Here is a 22513-nt window from a genome sequence, read left to right as displayed (position 1 = left end):
ATTAGAAATTACATGAAGAAAAATGGCAAAAACACAAATACGTGGAGCCTAAACAACAAGCTACTGAAAAACCGAAGGGCCAATGAAGAAATCAAAGAGGAAATCAGCAAATATCATGAGACAAATGGAAATAAAAACACAACTTTCCAAAATCTATGGACATAGCAAAAGCAGTTCTAAGATGAAGTTTATAGTGATGCAGGCCTATTTCAAGAAACAAGAAAAATATCAAGTAACCTAACCTACCACCTAAAGGAATTAGAAAAAGAAAACAAGGCCAAAAGAAATCAGCAGAAGGAAATAAAGATCAGAGAGGAAATAGAGACCCCAAAAAATAGAAAACAGCAATGAAACCAAGAGCTTTTTTTTAACAAAACATGAACAAAATTGATTATCTTTTAGCCAGGATCATTTAGAAGAAAAGAGAGAGGACCCAAATAAACAAAATAAGAAATGAGAGAGGAGAAATTACAATGGACATCACAGAGACACAAAAAAATCACAACAGAATACTGTGAATGGTTATATGTCAACAAATTGGATGACCCAGAAGAAATGGATAAATTTCTAGAAACATACAATCAACAAAGACTGAATCAGAAAGAAATAGATAATTTGAACAGACAGTCACTAGTCGTGAAATTGAATTAGTAATCAAAAACCTCCCAGCAAACAAAAGTCTATGACTTCACAGGAGAATTCTACCAAATATATAAAAAGATCTAATACCTATCCTTCTCAAACTGTTCCAAAAAATTGAAGAGGGAACACTTCTAAGTTCATTCTATGAGGCCACCATTACCCTGATACCAAAACCAAATACAAAAAAAAAGAAAATTACAGGTCAATAGCAAAAATCCTCAACAAAATATTAGAAAACAAAATTCAGCAATATGTAGAAAAGATCATATATAAAAAGTATCATACATCATGATCAAGTAGGATTTATTCCAGAGATGGTTCAATATCCACAAAAATATGATACACCACATTAACAAAATGAATGATAAAAATCACATCATCTCAATAGATGCAGAAAAAGCATTTCACAAAATTCAACATCCATTCACGATAAAAAAAAAAACTTATCAATGTTGGCATTGAGGGGACATACCTCAACATAAAAAAGGCCATTTATGACAAATGCAGAGCTATCATCATACTCAATAGTGGAAAACTGAAAGCTTTTCCTCTAAAATTGGGAAAAAGACAAGGATGCCCACTCTCACCAGTTCTATTAATATTTTTAACATATTATTGGAAGGCCTAGCCACAGCAATCAGATAAGAAAAATAAGACAAATTGGAAGGGTAGAAGTAAAACTCACTTTTTACAGATGACATGATACTATATATAGAAAAACCCTAAAGTCTGTATTAGAATAAAGTTGCAAAATACAAGAGTAATATACAGTCATACACTGTACACATGGTATCAACTACCATCATACATGATAAACCCACTGGAGAGTTGCTGTTTTACATCCCTAAACCAAGACACCCATGATAAAGGTCAGGACCCAAGGGTCAACATAGTTGGAGATATTTCTGGTAGTCATCTTAGCACTGGATGCCCTGGCCAACAACTAGTTCATCAATATTTTTACAAAATCTTGAGCCATTAACAATTGTCTGTCTGCCTGATACAGCCAATGGCAGCAACAACATTCCTTATCCAAGGAATATCTTGACTCATAGATACCCAAAATATAAATCAAGGTCACATGTCTCTACATGACTTCATCAGCTATTCCCTTCAAGCATCCAGACATTGGAAATAATGTTAGAGAAACAATTTATTGGAATTTCCAATTAACCTTTCTTTACTTGATGTTAGAATATTTTTCCCCTGTAGAGGAGGAAAAAGTTTCTTTCTCCTGAGGTCTTCTGGGGTTTCTATTAGTCTAGAACTACATTATTCCAATTTTAATATTTGAAGATTTCCAAATCACTTGGGTGATCCAACACAGGGCCATAAGTGTGCATTTTAGAGCTATTTAACTTATGGTTCATCTTTATCTTAGTACATAGTTTTGGGGGATATAAACTTTAGTTAGTGGTTGCCAAGGAGGAGAGGGAGATGGATGGAGGGAGAGTTAGAAAAAAATAATGAATTAGAATGGATCCTTTAGCTGGTTCCTTGTTTAAACCTTAAAAGAAAAAAAAAAACTTAAGTTAGTGAAGGTTTGTCATAATGTCTTCCTTTGCCATGCCCTCATCTTGAACATGAGTCTCCATAGACTAAGGAGGACATCAAAAAGATAGTCAATTTTTGAGGCTTTTTTTTCCTCTCTTTCTTTTTTTCCTTTTGATCAGAATCTGCCTGCCCTCTTAGCAGAATCAGCTTTCAGTACTTGAAGTTTTCCCAGTATTTGTGCTACATCTCACACCACCAATAAGATACCTTGGTTATTCTGTCAAACCTTTTATTTATCCTCATGAAAAGGTTGAATTGAGCCACCTAATACTCCATGAGCTAATGCAGACCCCTACCCAATTGTATGTTCTACGCACACATTCTTAAGTAATCTTATTCAAGTGGAAGATGTTGGGTTATTTTTTGTGATAAAATGACAAAATCATCGCTGTAATTTTAATAACTCAACCAGATATTTTTCATCCATCATGTGTGAGTATCACAGTAAGTCACTCTCATCACATTGTTAATTCTAAAATACCTGAAAATTCAATTTCACTATACTTCTCTATCCTTCATGAAGGTCTGTATCCTTGATGACTGAATGTAGTTTATGTTTTAGAGATGAAAGATGTTAGAGAGGCACTGTTTTGCAGTTTCTATTCTTCCTGTCTTTAATCTGTCTTACAAAATTCCTTCATGAAAAGCTGTATATCAACAACTGGTAAATTTATTTAAATTTTGAAGACTGATATTTATGTACAGTATGCATATATGTATACAGAAACATGACATATATTATGTATATACACATATGTGCATATATACATATATATGCATGCCATGCCATTTTTGCTAGGTAACTAGAAAACTTTAGAATCATCTAAAGAGAAAATGCTGTGGTTTTCTTACATATACATTTATTTATAGGCTTCATCCCCAAAATGAATCAAAGCAGCAGAATATATGCCCTATAGGAATAAGGAGCTTTAGTACTTCTCAACCGCATTTTATAGACTTTATTTCCTTTTCTAATCAAGTGAAATTCTATAAAAGGAAACTCATTCTCTTTTGTATTACACCTTGATTAATCTTTTTATTTACAATGTGACTAGATAAATCAAGAGGATATTTTATGAAGATCATCTAAATTCCACTAAGCAAATTAAATTAATTGACAAGGGTTGGCTGGGTATTTGTGAAGTACTATGAAGAACTCCATTGTTATTGTTAACTAGACATTTATTCCTTATTAAATTAACAGATTCAATTGAGAAATCATAGTTAATCTAATAGTCACCTACTTGGTTATACTCTGTAATTACTCTATATGACAAAGTTACTAACATTGGAAAAACTACCGATAAGAACTTGCTAAATCAAAGCCCCTTCATTGTGGGGAAGAGAGCATTTTTTTTCAAATTTTCAAGTAGTGCACTCAAAAATACATTTATTAAGCTTTTATCACTTGAATATTATTACATTTTGGGGATGAACTGAAGTGTATCATTTCAATTTTCCAATCTGATAGTTAGTAAACACTCTCTCCATGATGAAAAATATTGAACATTTTAATTCTCAAAACTTTAAGAATATAGCAACTATTAATCTTGTCATTCTTTTTGATTCATTAATCTCTCTCAAAAATTGAAAAAATCAGTCTGCCCTTGTCTTGTTATTCAAGAAATGATACAAGTTGGATGCTAATATTGAAAGGTTAGATAATGGATCCCAAATATTTTAGATACTAACAACATATCCTAAGTGATCTTCAGTAAAATACACTTCCTGAAATCAAATATTTTTAGGGAATAACTGCTTGCCACTTACTATGGACTAAATATTTGGGATCCTCCAAAATCCATATGTTGAAACCCTATGTGGAGGTGGGGGCTTTGGGAGGTAATTAGATTTAGATGAGGTCCTTAGGGTGGAGCCCCCATTATGGGGCTAGTACTTTTATAAGATGAAGAGACCAGAGCTCTCTCTCTCTCCATGTGAGGAATCAGCAAGAAGGCAGTGATCTGGAAAGCAGGTAAAAGGCCCTCACTATGAATCTGACCATGCTGGCATCTGAGCATGCTGACCATGAGGCTGATCTCAGACTTCCAGCCTCCAGAACAGTGAGAAATAAATGTTTGTTGTTTAAGGCACCTAGTATACAGTATTCTGTTATAGCAGAATGCCAGACTGATTAATAAAATACTCATTTATAAACATCCTATTCAAGGCTAATTTGCAAACTTTTATTCCTGATTGTCTGATGCTTTATTTCTTGATTACCTAGAATCAATTTTACATGTATGAACATATCAATCACCCCAAAGTACGTTTAAACAGAGTGAATGTTTGCAAATATAAAATGACATTTTCTAAGAATTTAGGCGTATACTAGGATATGATAACAAATTTGATAAAAAGTTTGTTTCTGTGGTTGTCCTTGCAAATGTTGAAATGGAAGCAATTGTAAAAATAAATACTTTACAATAAACAGAAATAAAAGGCAAAAAAAAATTACAGAAAATGTGTTGTTTTTCTATATACTAATAATGAACTACCAAAAAGAAAAAGAAAACAGTCCTGTTTAAAATCACATGAAAAAGAATAAAATATCTAGGAATAAACTTAACCAAGGAGGTAGGAGATCTATACTTTGAAAACTATAAGACATTGATGAAGTTGAAGATACAAAGAAATGGAAAAATACTCCATGTTCATGAATTGGAAGAATTAATATTGTTAAAATGACCATACTACCTAAGGCAATCTACAGATTTAATGCAATGCCCATTAAAATACTGATGGCATTTTTCACAGAAATAAAACAAATAATCCTAAAATGTATATGGAACCATAAAAGACACTGAATAGCCAAAGCAATCTTGAGAAAAAAGAACAAAGCTGGAGGTATCACACGCCCTGATTTCAGACTATACTACAAAGCTACAGTAATCAAAACAGTATGGTACTGGCACAAAAACAGACACATAGATCAATGGAACAGAATACAGAGCCCAGAAATAAACCACACACTTATGGGCAAAATTAATCTACAACAAGAGGCAAGAATATACAATGGGGAAATAGTCTCTTCAATAAATGATGCTGGGAAAACTGGATAGCTATATGTTAGAGAATGAAACTAGAACATTTTCTCACACCATATACACAAAATAAACACAAAACGGAGTATAGAGCTAAATGTAAGACCAGAAACCATTACACTCCTAGAAGAACACATAGGCAGAACACTCTTTGACCAAATTCATACAATATTTTTTTGGATCTGTTTCCTAAAACAAAGGAAACAAAAGCAAAAATAAACAAATGGGACCTAATTAAACTTAATCTTTTGCACAGCAAAGTAAACCACTGACAAAAAGACAACCTACTAAACAAGAGAAAATATTGGCAAATGACATGACCTAAAAGGGGTTAATATCCAAAATATATAAACAGCTCATACAACTTGATATCCAAACAACCAATTTTTAAAATGGTCAGAAGACCTGAATAGACATTTTTTAAAAGAAGACATACAGATGGTCAACAGGCACATGAAAAGATGCTCAACATCACTAACCATCAGGGAACTGCAAATCAAAACCCACAATGAGATATCATCCCACAACTTCCAGAATGGCTATCAACCCAAAGAACATAATTAATAAGTGTTGGGGAGGATGTGGAGAAAAGGGAACCCTGGTACACTTTTGGTGGGAATGTAAATTGATGAGGCTACTGTAAAAAAACAGTATGGAGGTTACTAAAAAAACCTAAAAATAGAACTACCATATGATGTGGCAATTCTACTTCTGGGTATATATCCCCAACAAAATTATACAAAACCCCAAAACACTAATTTGAAAAGATACATGCACCCCAATGTTCATAGCAGCATTATTTACAACAGCTAAGACATGGAAATAACCTAACTGTCCATCAACAAATGAATGGATAGAGAAGATGTGGTACACACACACACACACACACACACACACACACACACACACACAATGGAATATTACTCAGCCATAAAAAAGAATGAAATTTTGCATTTGCAACATGGATGTACCTGAACAGTATCATGCTTAGTGAAATAAGAAATAAGTCAGACAAAGACAAATACTGTATGTTATCACTTATATGTGGAATCTAAAAAATGAAACAAACTAGTGAATATAACAAAACAGAAACAGACTCACAGATATGGAGAACAAACTAGTGGTTACCAGTGGAGATGGAGGACAAGATACAGGTAGGGAATTAAGAAGTACAAACTACTATGTATAAAATAAACAAGCTACATGAATATATTGTACAACATAGGGAATATAGCCAATATTTTATAATCAATTCAAGTGAAGTATAATCTATAAAAATCACTATATTGTACACCTGAAACTAATATTGTAAATCAGCTATACTTCAATAAAAATAAAGTTTAAATAATAAAAATAAAGGATTTCCCTGTGGTACAGTGGTCAAGAATCTGCCTGCCAATGTAGGGGACACAGGTTCGGTCCCTAGTCCAGGAAGATCCCACATGTCACGAGCAACTAAGCCTGTGTGCCACAACTACTGAGCCTGCACTCTAGAGCCCATGAGCCACAATTACTAAAGCCTGTGCGCCCTACAGCCCACACGCCACAACTACTATGCCCACGCACCGCAACTACTGAAGCCCATGAACTCTAGGGCCCATGTGCTGCAACTACTGAGCCTGCATGCCTAGAGTCCATGCTCCACAACAAGATAAGCCACTGCAATGAGAAGCCTGCACACCACAACAAAGAGTAGCCCCCACTCGCCGCTACTAGAGAAATCCTGTGCACAGCAACGAAGACCCAATACAGCCAAAAAAAAAGATTAAAAATAAATAAACAATAAAATATCAATATTTCTAAATAGTCCATAGGTCAAGGAAATCAAAATGAAACTGAGAAAATATTTTCAACTGGATGATAATAAAAATACTACATTATCAAAACTTGTGGGATACATTAAAGCCTATAGCTTTATAAGGTACACATAAAGATACATATAAAGAAGAATAAAATATAAATATCCATTTCATGAAATTAGAAAACAAGAAAATAAACCTTAAGACAGTAAATGTAGGACTGTAGTAAAAGAATATAACTTAATAAAATAAAAAACAAAATAAAATCAATAAAGTGAAAAGTTCCTTGAAAACACTAATTGACAAACCTCTAGGAAGATTAAGCAAGAGGAAGGGAAAAAAATGACCAGTATTAAAAAGTGAAAAGGAAACATCATTACAGATCCTGTGACATTAAGAATATTATGAAAATTACAGACAAAAAATTTGAAAATTCAAAGGAAATAAACAAGTTCTCTAGGGGGGAAAATGTACTTACCAAAATTGAATCAAGAAGAACACATCTGATTGAAACCACAAGAGACCCTGAATAGCCAAAGCAATCTTGAGAAAGAAGTCAAAGCTGGAGGCATCACACTACCTGATTTCAAACTATACTGCAAAGCTATAGTAATCAGAACAATATGGTATTGGCATAAAAATAGTCATAAAGATCAATGGAACAGAATAGAGGACCCAAAAATAAATCCACGTATATATGGTAAATTAACTTATGACAAAGGAGCCAAGACTACACAAGCGGGTTAAGACAGTCTCTTCAATAAATGGTGCTGGGAAAACTGGACAGCCACAGGCAAAAGGATGAAACTGGACTACTATCTTATACCATGCACAAAAATTAACTCAAAACGAATTAAAGACTTGCATGTAAGACCTGAAACCATAAAACTCCTTGCAGAAAACATAGGCAGTAAAGTAAGTTCCTTGACCTTGTCATTGGTCTTTGCAATGAGTTTTTGGATCCAACACCAAAAGCAAAGGCAACAAAAGCAAAATCAAAAAAATAAACAAAAACAAAGTGAGACTACATCAAACTAAAACAGCTTTTGCACAGCAAAGAACTCAACAAAATGAAAGGCAACCTTATGAATAAGCAAAAATATTTGCAAATAATCTATCTGAAAAGGGGTTAATATCCAAAATACATAAAGAACTCATACAACTCATTAGCAAAAAAAAAAGCACAAAGAATCCAATTAAAAAGGGGGCAGAAGATCTGAACAGACATTTTTCCAAAGAAGACCTAGAGATAGACAACAAGTACATGAAGATATGCTCAACATCACTAATCATCAGGGAACTGCAAATCAAAACCACAATGAGATATCACCTCACACCTGTTAGAATAGTTATTATCAAAAAGACAAGAAATGTTGGCTAAGATGTAGAGAAAAGGGAACCCTTGTGCACTGTTGGTGAGAACATAAATCAGTACAGCCAATATGGAAAACATTGTGGAGATTCTTCAAAAAATTAAAAATAGAGCTACCACATGATCCAGCAATCCCACTTCAGGGTATTTATCTGAGAAAAATGAAAACATTAACTCGAAAAGATACATGCACCCTCAAGTTTATCACAACATTCTTTACAATAGCCAACATATGGAAACTACGTGTTCATTGAAGGGTGAATGGATAAAGAAAATATTCTATTGTGATTATATGTACACAATGGTATATTATTCAGTAATAAAAAAGAATGAAATCTTGTCATTTGCAACAATATGGATGGACCTTGAGGACATTATGCTAAGTGAAATAAGTCAGGAAAAGAAAGACAGATATTGCATGATATCAATTGTATGTGGAATATTTTAAAAAGAAAAAACATTAGGTACAGAAAACAGACTGGTGGTTGCCAGAGGCAGGGGCTGAGTGATGGTAAAATGGAGGGGTTCAAAATGTACAAATTTTCAGTGATAAAATAAGTCATGGGAATGTAATGTACAGCATGATGACTATAGTTAATAATACTGTACTGCATATTTGAATGTTGCTCAGAGTAGATCTCAAAAGTTCTCATGTATGGTGACAGATGTTAACTAGACTTATTGTGGTGATCAGTTCACAACGTATACAAGTATCAAATCATATCATATATCTGAGACTTATTTATGTCAATTATACTTTAAAATTTAAAAGAACTATAGGGCTTCCCTGGCGGCACAGTGGCTGAGAGTCCGCCTGCCAACGCAGGGGACACGGGTTCGTGCCCTGGTCCGGGAAGATCCCACATACCGCGGAGCGGCTGGGCCCGTGAGCCATGGCCGCTGAGCCTGCGCATCCAGAGCCTGTGCTCCGCAACGGGAGCAGCCACAACAGTGAGAGGCCCGCATACCGCAAAAAAAAAAAAACCAGGAAAAAAAATAAAAGAACTATAATCATTAAAGGCATTGAATTAATTTTTTTAAAAACACCTCAAAAAGAAAAACAAACCCTATGCTCTGATGGCTCTACTATCAAGTCTGCCAAAAATTCAAAATTCTAATATTTACAAATTCTTCAAGAGAATAGAGAGAGAGAATATTTTACAACTCATCTTAGGAGATTAAAAAACCTTAATAACAAACTTGATGATGAACTATGAAGACAAAAAATATTATCCAAATCTTTTTTATAAACATAGATGAAAAACACTAATGTTAGCAAACTGAATTCAATGACACATGAAAAGTTTGCTAAATCAGCTAGTTCAAGACAACAGAGAAACCAGTACAGCCACAGCTCTAAGAGCCAAGATAGCAGGAGAAGGGAAGCTAGGTGAGGTGAGTTGGGCATTCTCTGCACCTCTTTCTCCTAAGGGCATTGGTCAACTTACTGCATGGGACCTAGAAGCCAAACAGAATGCAGTGTTCTAGAGTTTTAGGCATTCTCTCAGAGATGAATAGACACAAGCTGAAGTTCAAAGTGACAAGAAAGTTAGGACCTAATGGCACATGATACCAGAGAAAAGGGAAATGCAGAAAAGGGAGCCTGACATTCTGCTGGGCCTTTGCCTTTAAAACATTTGCACAACCCTAAGCTGCATGAGAACAGGAGTTGCTCATTTCATCCAAAAAGTCACATTATTGTTTACTTACTTTCATTTTTGAAAGATACTACCACTGGGTATAAAATTGTGGGTGGGAAGTTATAGAACTATAAACTGCTAAAAGAAGACATCTACTGAGGAAATTCAATCCATTATTAAAAATCCTTGTACAAACAACAAATCAGGTTCAGAGAATAGAAAAGACCTTTTTTTTTCTTTTTTTTTTTTTTGCGGTACACAGGCCTCTCACTGCTGTAGCTTCTCTCACCGTGGAGCACAGGCTCCGGATGCACAGGCCCAGCCGCTCCACGGCATGTGGGATCCTCCTGGACCAGGGCACAAACCTACATCCCCTGCATCGGCAGGCGGACTCTCAACCACTGCGCCACCAGGGAAGCCCAAGACCTTTTTAAAAAAAAAAAAGTGGCCAGAAATACCTTGATTCCAAACCTGGCAAGGACATTACAAAAGGGGGAAATTATCACTCTGTTATGAATGTAGATACAAAAATCTTAATAAAATATTAGTAAATTGTGTGTGTGTTAAAATATAGTGAGTTGATGTGTGCTAGGATGACAAGGAGGAGGTCATTTTAGGCAGAAAAGATCAAGTTCAAAGCTTAATGCATGAAACAAAGAGGAACAAGACAACATAGAGGAAGAGACAGATTTAACAGATGCTTAGGGTGCATAACCAATGGGGGCGCTTGGTGAACCACCAAAGCAGGGTGGTTAGAGATAGGGAAGAGATGGCTCTAAAGACTTTCTGGTCTAGGTAACAGGGAGAATGGTGTTCTCAGAAAAATGCAGTAGGAAAAAAACATGTCTTAGAAAAACTCTAATGAATTTCATTTTGACAGATCAAAATCACCCCCAGAAATTCAGAAGATCACCAAGTTCAGTCAATTCTACCTATCTCTTATCCACACAGTCTTTCACACTTTGGTCACATCTTCTCTGGAACACAGCTGTCCAATAGATCTACCTGCCTCTCATTTGGTTCCCTTGTAACTTCTCCACACTGCTGCCTAAGTGATCATGGTAGTGATCACTGCAGATGGAATGACTCTGTGTGTGATACAGCTTTATTGGAAACCAAAATAATGAGCAGAAGCTTAATGCATTCAGGAAGGTAGGAGGTCTGACCAGTGAGCTGCTAGGGGCTATTTCTATTTGGACAACTAAAGTGTGCAGTATCAGTTACACATGTTAATTTACTTTTTTCCCTCAGCTTCATTGTAATATAACTGACATAACATTGTGTAAGTTTAAGGTGCATAACGTGATGATTTGGTGCATGTATATATTGTGAGGTGAGAGTAATTTACATTAGTAATTCCCAAATAATACTAGAAATATAAGTGCTAATTGGCACCACTGCCTGAAATGACTTTTGAATTGGTTTTTTGTTTTTTGGGGGGGTGACTTTTCTGCCTTAATTTTTGTTTTAGTTTCTTAATTTGAAGTAACTATTAATTCATAGGAAGCTGCAAAGATAGTACAAAGAGGTTTATACCTTTTGCCCAGTTTCTCCCATTGGTTACTTCTTCTGCAACCATATCAAAACTAGGAAATCAACATTAATATGGAATGCGTGTATAGTTCTGTCATTTGATCACATGTGCAGATTCATGCAACCATCCACAATCAAAACATAAACGATCCCACCATTACAAAGATCTCTCTCAATCTGCCCCTTTATAGTCACACCCACCCCCTTCCCACCCATCATTCCCAACCCCTGAAAAATGCTGGGTTTTTAAAAACTTTGTTATATAGGGAAATGATTGAAGGATGCACAAAATATTATATGTTGTGATACAAGAGCTCATGCTTTAACACAGAGCATCCTTTGCAGCTCTCTTTCCTTCACCTACACAACTTGCAGTCTCCTACTCTCAGCTAACTCACATCACGTGTTAACTTCTCCCTTTCTCAATATTCCCTTTCTTGATATGCATGCTCTATATTCACTGATATCACTGATATTGTCTATACCACTGATATCACTGATAATTTAATCACCCGTTCCCTTGTGAAATCTTAAATAATTCTATCACAGATCAATATAACTTCTTAAACATGTGTATTTTTTTTCTCTTTCAGAAGATACTGTTATGTACTGCTTATTGAATCCATCGCCAGGGCCTAGCAAAGATGAAAACAATAAGTATTTGTTAATTTAAAAAATATTTTTCCTAGGTACTATTATATTTTTATAGCCATTTTCTTTAGAAGAGCTTAAAATAGATTACAGATGTTACCCCCCCACTCCAAAATCCTGACAGTACTTCTGTGCAGTTCATCAGCATTATTATGCTGGAACCCTAGTATAGTACCTGGTGTAGACATTCAATCAATATTCAGGTGACTGAATTATCCTATGCTCAAAATTAGGGGCATTAAATAGGATTAGTAATCAATACTGAATCACCAACTGTTATTAGAAAAGAGGCAATGGAAGATTAGAAGAGAAAATGGAGCTGGAATGGGAGCAGAAGAGAAGTAAAGAGGTAACATGAGGACAAGTACACTCAACACATTCTGACATGTTGCGTTTTGGGCTGAAGTCTCCGTTGTTGAAGCAAAGTTTGATATAATAGATTAATTAGATTATGGAAGGAGGAGGAGGTAATGGGAAGGGCTTGAATCTCCTGAGTAACATTCCACTAGTAAAGCTGAGCAGCTTCCCTGGCCCCTCACGGCAGGACCCAGGAGTGGAGCTAATAATTCCGCCCACTATTCTCTATCTACCAGATCACTTCACTATGTAGTAACTGAGACTTAAACACGAAGACAAATAACTACTCACATGAGAGGATGTAGACCAGGTTAACTGGCAAACAGGTCCAGGAGTAGTAATATAACCGATTGGCTTATAATCCCTTTCCACTTCAAAGAAGAAGACAGTTTGATCTCTACTCTAAGAAAAAGAGAGATATCCAAATATATATTATGAAACATATTGCATACAGTACAAAGAAGCATTTAACAGCTATATTACACCCACTGTATACGTATACCTACAATGATCATATTTCCCCAGGCTATTCTGGGAACATTCTTATTTCAAGTATTTGCTTCATTTTCCCCATGAGAACACTTGACAAATCATGTTTTCTTGTATGTGTTTCTGAAAAGATGATCACCATACCTGTATATAAGACTCACAAAAAATTCCACAATGCATATGCTCACCTATTTATGCATAAAGAATTTACATGTTTATTCTCTTCATTTAGGCCAATTCTATATAAGAACATACCTAGGTTATAAAACGTTGATTATAAACATTGATTATACATAAAACATGTTGCATGATTCCCAGTTGAAAATTTCTATTCGTTTAAAATAAGCATTACAACTCAATTTGTAAGAATATTTTTAAATGTCATGCACAGACTATACTGAAAGAATCCGAATACAAAGAAAACAAAATATGGATATATTCTCAGAAAGGAATATAAGCAAATAAGGCATCATTAAGTAGGAAGACTAATAAGGCAGGGTTAACCATGAAAATTCAATAGGAAACACAAGGAAATCTACTACTTACCCCTGTGGCTAGAACTTCTCCATCACGATCATAAGCTAAAGCAGTGACAGGAGAAGTATGAGGTTTGAAAACCTGTTTCAAACGAATATCTGCATCTGAAACTCTCTTCCGTCCCACAAAAATTGTGAGCCCTTTTGGATCATAAAGTTCAAGAATTCGAACAACGCCATCTTCAAATCCTGCAGTAATCTGTGCTCCACTGGAGCTTACCTTGGACAAAAAAGAAATGCAAGGTTTCTGAAATTAGTAATTAATTAGTAATTACTAATTAGTAATCAAATTAAATTTGATTAAGAAAGCTGTACTACATAACAGATTTCTGTATTTTATTTAGACTTAAATAATTTAACTAAATAATTAACTAAAAATAAATGCTAATCAATAATTCCTTATACTACTTTCTGGTAACCTCCATCTCTTCTATGACAGTTCCTTATCACTGCAGACCATGAGACAGGTAAACAATGACAATCCAAGCATTCAATGAGCAAAAGTTGGTGGAGTGTTTGTCTACTATGTGCCAGGCACACATCACCAGCAACCCAAGTGTGAGCATAAACAGTCTCAACCCCTGTTTTCACAAATTTACGGTCGAGTGGGAGGACAGACATTATTAATCAACCACACAAATGAATATGGAATTATGAACTGAAATAAGTAAAAGGAAATCAACATTCTCTGAGAGCACATAGCAAAGAAAGTTGACCTAGACTGCAGCTTAGAGGAGAAGTCTGGGCCAGAGATATAAATCTAGCAATGTCTTAATGTACTAAATCTGCTATCTCAGAAGGCATTCAGGAGAAGGGCAAGAGCCTTGGTATTATTTAGAGCAGACTGATCATCCCTGAGGCCAGGCAATTGTGAAAATCTTGAGAATAAGAAAACTATATTCCATTCAATTCCAACTGAATGTTTATGCAAACATTTATTAAGTGTCTAAATGTACCAGTAACTGTAGAGGCACTGGAAGTACAAAGAAGAATAAGATATGGTGTCGCCATGAAGAACAAACAGTCTGGTGGGAAAGACAGTCAATAAAGCAAGTCATCTTAGTACACTGTGATAAGTGCTATAAAAGAGGTATATACACAGTCCTTAAACAAAAACCGCCAAGGAAGAAGTATGCAGCTCTACTTGAAGGTGGGGTCATGGAGGGCTATGCAGAGAAGATGATATCTGACCTGAGCTAAATTGTAAACGATGTGCAGTTTTCCAGAAAGGCAAGAGGGTATGAAGAAGGGGCAATTCAAGCCTAATATCCATATGATCATTAATTGGATATAAGGCTAAAAAAGAAAACATTCTATGGACATTGCTCAAGCATCTGAAAAAATGATTCAATTACACAGGCTGTATTTTAAAGAATTTAGGTAAGAGTGTAAATAGATTAGGATAAACAGTGATCCATGTTTGGTAATCTAAATACTCTGTCATTTCTACTTAATCCAGCCTCAATCATTGTTCTGCTTCTATTCCCTGGCCTGAGTTCTCCTTCTGGTCTTGATCCCATCACGAAATTCCCCTCCATTCCAGCCACCTCCACATCTACTTTGGGCCTGGAACATTTTCTCTTTGACTTCAACCCAAAGCAATAAGGATAAAATATTCCCCAAATACTCCCATGACATTTTAAAAACTTGGCTGCAAATTTTTTGCCATGCCTCTCATGGAGAGGTGGGGTTTAAATCCCTCCCTCCTTGAATCTGGGAGTGGGGGGGCTTGTGACTGCTTCACCCAACTGAGTATGGTACAAGTGACATTATGTGACTTCCAAGGCCAGGTCATAAAAGGACAGCAGTTTCTGCCTTATTTGTTGGAACACTAGATCTTAGAGCCCTGAGCTACCATAAAGAAGTGCGTGACTGCCCTGAGGCCACCATGCTGTGATCATGACCTCTTCATGTGGCATGGGCTTCAGGTAAGCACTGCTGTTGACATCCCAGCTTAGCCTAAATTTCAACCCAGGTGCCAGACCTGTAACAAAGAAGCCTTCAGATGACTCTAGGCCCCAACCATTCAAATCTCCCCAACTGAGGCCCCAGATACTGTGAAGCAGAGATACTCCATCCTAGTTGTCACCTGTCTGAATTCCCAAACCAGAGACTGTGAGCAAAGTAAGATAATTGCCGTTTTATGCCACTACATTTGGGGTAGTTTATTACACGGCAATAGACAACTAGAACAATGATCTCTCATTTTTTCCCATAACTCTTATCATTATTTAACATATCACATAAATTTACTTATTTTGTTTGTCTGTCTCTGCCTCTCATTAGGGCAAATATTTTTTTTGTTGTTCATTGCTATATTCCCAGAATCTAGTAAAAGGACTGGCACGTTGCAGACATGCTAGAAACATATAGAATGAATGAATCAGAGTCAGATAGAGGACAGATACACAAAGTTCTGTCAGGTAATTACTTTTTAACATGGAACTATTTCTAAACTTTAGGTAGCATAACAATAGATTTTCATTAAAACAGAACCAAAACTACAATAGCAAAGTCATGATACATTCTATCACGTTCTGAGTGAACTAAAAATTTTGTTCTTCTCTAAAATCCAGAGTCAGAAAATACCTGTGTTTCTAAGAAATAGCACTAATATACCATATTTACAAATAGATTCTAGTAGAAATTATTATAACAAGAAGCTTACCAGTTGTGGTACCCAAGCAAGGGCAGTACCTCCTTGCTTGAATTTCATCTGAACCAAAGGAGTTTTGCTAGCAAAATCATAGAGTCTAACAGAGCCTACAGAAAGACAGTTTGAAAAGAAACAAGTTATTTATATATATATATATATATATATATATAAATATCTTTAATAACTTTATCTCACTTCACATTTAAGCACTAAACAAGAAACATCATAAAAATTAAATCAACTGATAATCTAATGGCCTTTCTTTAGTTAAAAATTTACATGTATATCCTCAATCAGGTAATTTATAAACATGAATAATACACTCTGCCATTTTATATAAGGGACTTGAGCATCTGTGGATTTTGGCATCAGTGGAGTCCTGGAACAAATCCCCACACAGATACCAAGGGACGACTGTAGTAAAGAAACAACTGATGATTGACTGGTGGATCAATTTCACCTTGCACAGTCCACATAGATTCCCTGTAAGTCAAGAAGGAAGAAAGGAGATGGAAAGAAAAGGAAGAGCTTGTGGATAACACCAAGATGAATGGTATTTTCACGAGTAACTTATTGATGTGTCTTTATTTTAATCTCTCTCAATAACCATGGTTGCCATATTTTGGGCCCTTTCCCCTCTCCTGAAACTCACCTCACTTGCATCAAGAAGCTTCCCTTTTGGAAAAATTCTCAAATACTTTAATCAAACACATTAAAAAATGAATTGAAAACAAAACACAAAGGTCCAGATATGAGTTCCTACTTACAGTCCAAGCCAGTAGTGGCCATGAGATAAGTGAGAGGAGAGACAGCCAGGGCTTCAATGGCTCCAGAATGGAAGGAGAAGAGGCATTCTGGATCTTGGGTCTGATAACAAAAAAAAGATCCTATTAGAGCTCAAAGATAGGTAAAACGATCCTATTAGAACTCAAAGATAGGTTAACACAGAATTAAGGCCAAGTTTAAAGAAATGCAATTAGAACCCTGTATCATGTGTGACTTTATCTGAACAGAAATAAGAAAAGGCATAGTAAGATAGAAAGGGCGCTGAAGTTTGGAATTAGGAGAGACAGATGATGCGCCTGATGGCTGTGTGATTCAGCACAAGTCACTTCAAATGCCGGTTTCCATTTCTTCATCAGTAAAATGAGATGATGGCAACTGCCTGCCTACAAAACAGAGTGGTTGTGAGGATTATACGAGATAATATACATTAAAATGCCATATGTTTATGAAAACTGTAAAGCACTGTATAATGTTAGGCATTGTCATTGCCACTTTTCTTGTAAATTCTGTTATGAGATAGATCCTTTTTTATGTAAAGTCATAACGAGAGAAAGAGACAGAGAGTATGAATTCTTTGGATATGTTGAGCAAGTTTTTGATGAGAACAATGATCAAATATGGAAAAAGAGTATCTTTTAAAGAATAACAAAGCTTTTTACTATGAGAATTAGAAAAAAATAAGAAAAATAGGCAACTTACAATATTTGAAAAGCTAAGGTCAAGCTTCCATATGGCTCCATTGGAATCCTAAAAAATTAAATACCTAATAATATTTTGTTCATCGTTTTGGACTTTTATCAAATTAAAGGAATTTTTTTATGATTTAGTTAAAGGACAAAACATACCAAAAACTTACATATATTTTAAAGTGTGATTGAAATTAAACAATAGCAACTTCCATGCATCTTAGAACACAACAACACAATAAATGAAGCAATCATAAAACTTATAGTCAGTTTAACATAATAAAAAATGTTAATTTGTTTTCTGTGTATAAAATACAAGTCAATTAAATATCAAAATTCAGGGAACTCTTCATTGTAGTATCAACAGTAGTCTTAATAGTACAATGGATTTACAGTGACAATAAATTAAACTATTTTAATTTTATGTCCCGATAACTATTTTTTAATGTATTATTTTAAGTTCTTATTGAATTTGTTACAGTATTGCTTCTGTTTTATGTTTTGGTTTTTTGGCCACGAGGCATGTGGGATCTTAGTTCCCCAAACAGGGATCAAACCTGCACCCCCTGCATTGGAAGGTGAAGTCTTAACCACTGGACTGCCAGGGAAGTCCCAATGTCCAGATAACTGTAAAGAGCAAAGAGAGAAGAGTGCATCTTACCTGAGACAACCAAAAGTTATTTCCAATTTCATTCATTTTTATCATAGAGAAGAGTCTGACATTCTTGTCTACTTGAAGTTCATTAATGGGCTCTATCTCTAACAATCCAGTCTCGTCTATAGTATCAGCAGTGTCTATTGTCTCAAAATCCCATATCTTAAAAAATAAGAAAATACTTTAATCAATCAGCAATTTCTGAATGCATATTTTCTAAGCCAGAAAAGGCCCCATTTTTTTTTTCAAAAGTCATTTCTTCTTGTTTCAGGAAAATAATGAGTAGGTATAATTAAAACACCAGACAAAATCTAACCCTGGGATTTTGCTCTGAAATGGGAGTAATGAATTATTATAATTTCCTTTGTATTTTTGGAGATTAGTGAGAAAATACAGACCTGAATAAGAATTCTAATTTACCCAAAGTAAACTTTATTTCAAGGTTTCTGTCAGGCCTTTCTGCATATATAGCAGCTGCAAGGAATAAATGGTTCAGTCATACACTGAGACATCATGACAAGCCTCGTCTTACATTAGATCCGCGGGCTCCTGGAAAGGGGACATAGACCTTCTTGCTTAACGATTCAAGCACTATCTTCATTATAAGCAGAGAAAAACGGACGTATGCAATGTCTTCATGAGATAATGTTTCTCTTCCTTATCATAGATTTAGACTGTACTATTCAGATAAGGATTGTTGTTCTTGGGATAGGAGACCAGAATAGTACTAGGGAAGGATGAGGGAGCACAGTTTCACTTCATGTGGTGAAGAGACTAGGAAGGATTTCCTCTGTGAAGTGCCAAAGCCCAGGCTGGATGGTTCTGTAGCCACATCCTGCTACGTCATCCTAGACTCAACAACTCAGACTTTGGGAGGATTGGTGTTGTCCCACAGAGTAGCCTTGTGGAGGAGAGTCCCAGATCCTAGGGTCAGAGTAACTCCTGGGAGTTGGAGTAGGTTTTTCCTAGAGGGTGAGAGGTAGAGATTTACAACACAGAGGACGGAAGAGATTAGGGCAGACTTTGAAAGGGGAAGCAAATTAGTGATGTCCATGAAGGGATCCTCTGCGGAAGTATTTAACTTCTCTTCTCTTGAGGTTTTCCTCCACTTGGTATTTTGACGTATTTGGGGGTGACATATGCCTTGGAAGGCTAGTGAATACATTGTACGACATAATAAAGGACAAAAGATTCTCAGAGCAATGAGTAAAATAGAACAAAATTAAATTTAACATGATTCAAAAAGCCAATGGTAAGAGGACAAACTGTGGAAGACATGTCTCTAATATATTGTTTGAGCCATACGTAAGCTCAATAAGTGTCAGAGGAACCATATTATTAAAAAAAATAATACTTCTTACTTCTGATAATACTTACTTCTGATAACACTACTTCCTAAAGAATGTCCAGAGAATACTCCCTTTTATGAATATTTTCTTATGGAAGGCCCCAGTAGAAATACATACTGTGGGGACCACAAGGCAAATCAGAAGACTGCAGTTTTGCCAGCAACAGCAGGGTACCTACACATGGGTAGGTGGGAGAAGAAGTGTGACAACAGCCAGAAGGATGGAGATGCAGAAGCAATGTCCCAGCTTAGCCCACGCTATGGGCAGGACAGTGTCCAGAGGTGAGGAAAAGCGAGTTCACTAGTGTACAGAGCACCAGGAAGGGAGCATCCATAGGCAAACCCTATCAGCTCACCTTTGTATTTCTAATTGGTAAACTCAGTAAAAAAAAATAACTAACAAATGTTTGGCCTCCTTGTCCCTAGAAAATGACACATTCATACCAGGCATTTTGGAAGGACATCTGAGTCCACTGTTAATACTGTGCTAACATGGATATTCATTTTCCAAAGCTACTATTGATATATCAACAACAGAATCAAAATAACAAAAGGTCCCCTCAGAAAATTTCAGTGCCAAGATGTAAATGAATTTTGACTAGAATTTAAATATTTACCACAAGAGAAGCATTATTTAAAATGAGTTGGCCCTAGGAGCAAATGACCACTGATCTCCTTCAACAAGTGAACTTTGTGAGAAATAAAAATCTGATAAAACCCACAGGGTGATCTGCAAGGTTTTGATGTGGGTGCTACTGTCCAAGTGGAAAGAAAACTTACCCTAACACATCCATCTGACCCGATGGTGATGACTTCACCCTCGTCCAGCATAATCTGGTTAATGGGACCCTGGTGACAAGGCTTGCCTGCAGCTCGACTCAGCTCGACTTTGATGTGGCCACCTTCCCAAAGCAGCATGTTGCCCCATTCTGACCCTGAGAGCACCTGGCAGGTGTGCGGAAAGGAAAGAACGTGCATGAAGACAGACGAATGTGTATATATGCTTCAAAGAGCTGGTGAGACTTGTTTCTAAAGACTTTTCTTGGTTATGAAAGTAAAAATTTTTTTTTAATTTTTAAAATAAGAAAATACAGCAATGAAAATTCACTACCCCAGAAACAACCACTTGTCACATTTTGACATTTGCTCCTGGCGTTATACATAGTTTTACCTCATTGTGTATGTTGGTTAATTTTTCAAACATATCTGCAGTAGATTTCTTTGTACTATTTCTTTGTACAACCCAGGAGTAGAATTACCAGGTCAAAATTTAGAGACATGTTTAAAGTTCTTGATAGATGAAATTATACTTTTTAAGAGTGATAATATCAAATGTCATAAGATGTTTGATAATTGTGAGGCCAGTACTGAACTCAGCAAATTATAGCAGAATGTAATTCAATTTAAAATAAGGATGATCATCTAGAACCACTTCACATTAATGCACTTAATCCAGCACTTCCCAAAGTATGTACCACCAAACACTAGTTCTTAAGATGTTTAACTAATATAACATAATAAGTACTACTAATTGAGTATTGACTCCATGCCAAGCAGTGCTTGAGCACTTAACATATATTGTTATTTAATCCTAAAAACCATATGAACTAGGTACATTTACCAAGGATACCATGTGCTGTTGTACAGGTTGGGTACTTTATTTTCCCAGAAGAGACAGTTTTTCTCATTTGCACAAAGGAGCCATCTGGGCCAATGGAAATCCTGACTATTAACATCCCCATTTTATAAAGTAAAAAAAACTGAAGCACAGAACAGTTAAGTACGCTGCCCAAAAATTACTCAGAGGAGTCAGTGTTCTAAACCACGCACTGTGGCTCAAAACCTCCCATTCCAACTAACGCTGCCTCAGAAGACATATGCTAGGAAAAACAAAGTCAAACAAGTTTCTTTTCTCTAGGACCCCTTGGAAGCTTTAATACAGAAGTATTCACTGGGAATCACCATGAGAAATTTCTATCTGCAAAGGAATTTGACCAGGAAAGTCTATTCATAGAGTTTCTGTGCAAAAGAATGTTGCATGCAATGCCCTTTGGGGAACTCTGATCTAATTCTTGCCTGCCTGCTCGAGGACTCTGCAGCCCCATTTTCCTCTCACCTAGAGGAACTTATGACCTTACTCAGTCTTTTCTACTTCTCCAGTCTACCTATTTTACCTATTAATCCTCAGCCCACTTGTCTTTACTTAGACTTCTTTTTTTTCTGTCCAGTAACTAAAGACAACAAAAGTCACCAAAGCCTATAAGGCATTTCTTTCTGAAATGTCACTCATGTCTAGCTTCCCTCTTTCATTTGCCCTGAGAAGAGTCCAGACTCTCACCATCTCTTCTTACATAAAAGCAGTATCTTCCTTCTGAGCTCATCTCCTTGACTCCACATTTCCCTTCTAATATGCTTGGCATTTGTGGCCAAATTTATATATAACTTCTTTCATTTGCAACTCTACTCTTCCAGAACCTAATAGTTCTGCCTGGCTGTTCAAGCCCTTGTACACTAGGGCTCCACCATACTTCTGAATCTCATTTCCCACTCCTTCCCAACATGAGTACTCCAATTAATCCTCTAAATATATAATATTTACTTCTAACTCTAAATATTTCCTTTTGTGGCTCTTTCATTTAAAATGGGTTCTTTTCTCCCCTACCTCTACACAAACTCTACTGAACCTTTTTCAGATATATCTCATACCATGTTTTTAATGATCTTTATCTTAGCTTAATTCTTACAGAATTTGAAGCGGAAATGAT

General features: G+C 35.9%; 1 protein-coding gene across 1 annotated transcript in view; it reads right to left on the bottom strand.

Moving 5' to 3' along the window:
- CFAP44 (cilia and flagella associated protein 44) overlaps positions 1-22513 on the bottom strand; it is a 111654-nt gene that overhangs the window by 74558 nt on the left and 14583 nt on the right. The window contains exons 8-14 of the mRNA XM_059063672.2: positions 20529-20693; positions 18407-18562; positions 17759-17806; positions 17041-17140; positions 16275-16380; positions 13628-13826; positions 12884-12994 (exon numbers count right to left, since the gene is read on the bottom strand). Coding sequence (XP_058919655.1) covers positions 12884-12994; positions 13628-13826; positions 16275-16380; positions 17041-17140; positions 17759-17806; positions 18407-18562; positions 20529-20693 — 885 coding nt within the window. The remainder of the gene's footprint in view (positions 1-12883; positions 12995-13627; positions 13827-16274; positions 16381-17040; positions 17141-17758; positions 17807-18406; positions 18563-20528; positions 20694-22513) is intronic.

This window comes from Kogia breviceps, chromosome 5 (genome assembly GCF_026419965.1).
Source record: "Kogia breviceps isolate mKogBre1 chromosome 5, mKogBre1 haplotype 1, whole genome shotgun sequence".
Classification (NCBI taxonomy): domain Eukaryota; kingdom Metazoa; phylum Chordata; class Mammalia; order Artiodactyla; family Physeteridae; genus Kogia; species Kogia breviceps.
The sequence above is the reverse complement of the archived record's forward strand: the minus strand, read 5'-3'. Positions and strand labels throughout refer to the sequence as shown.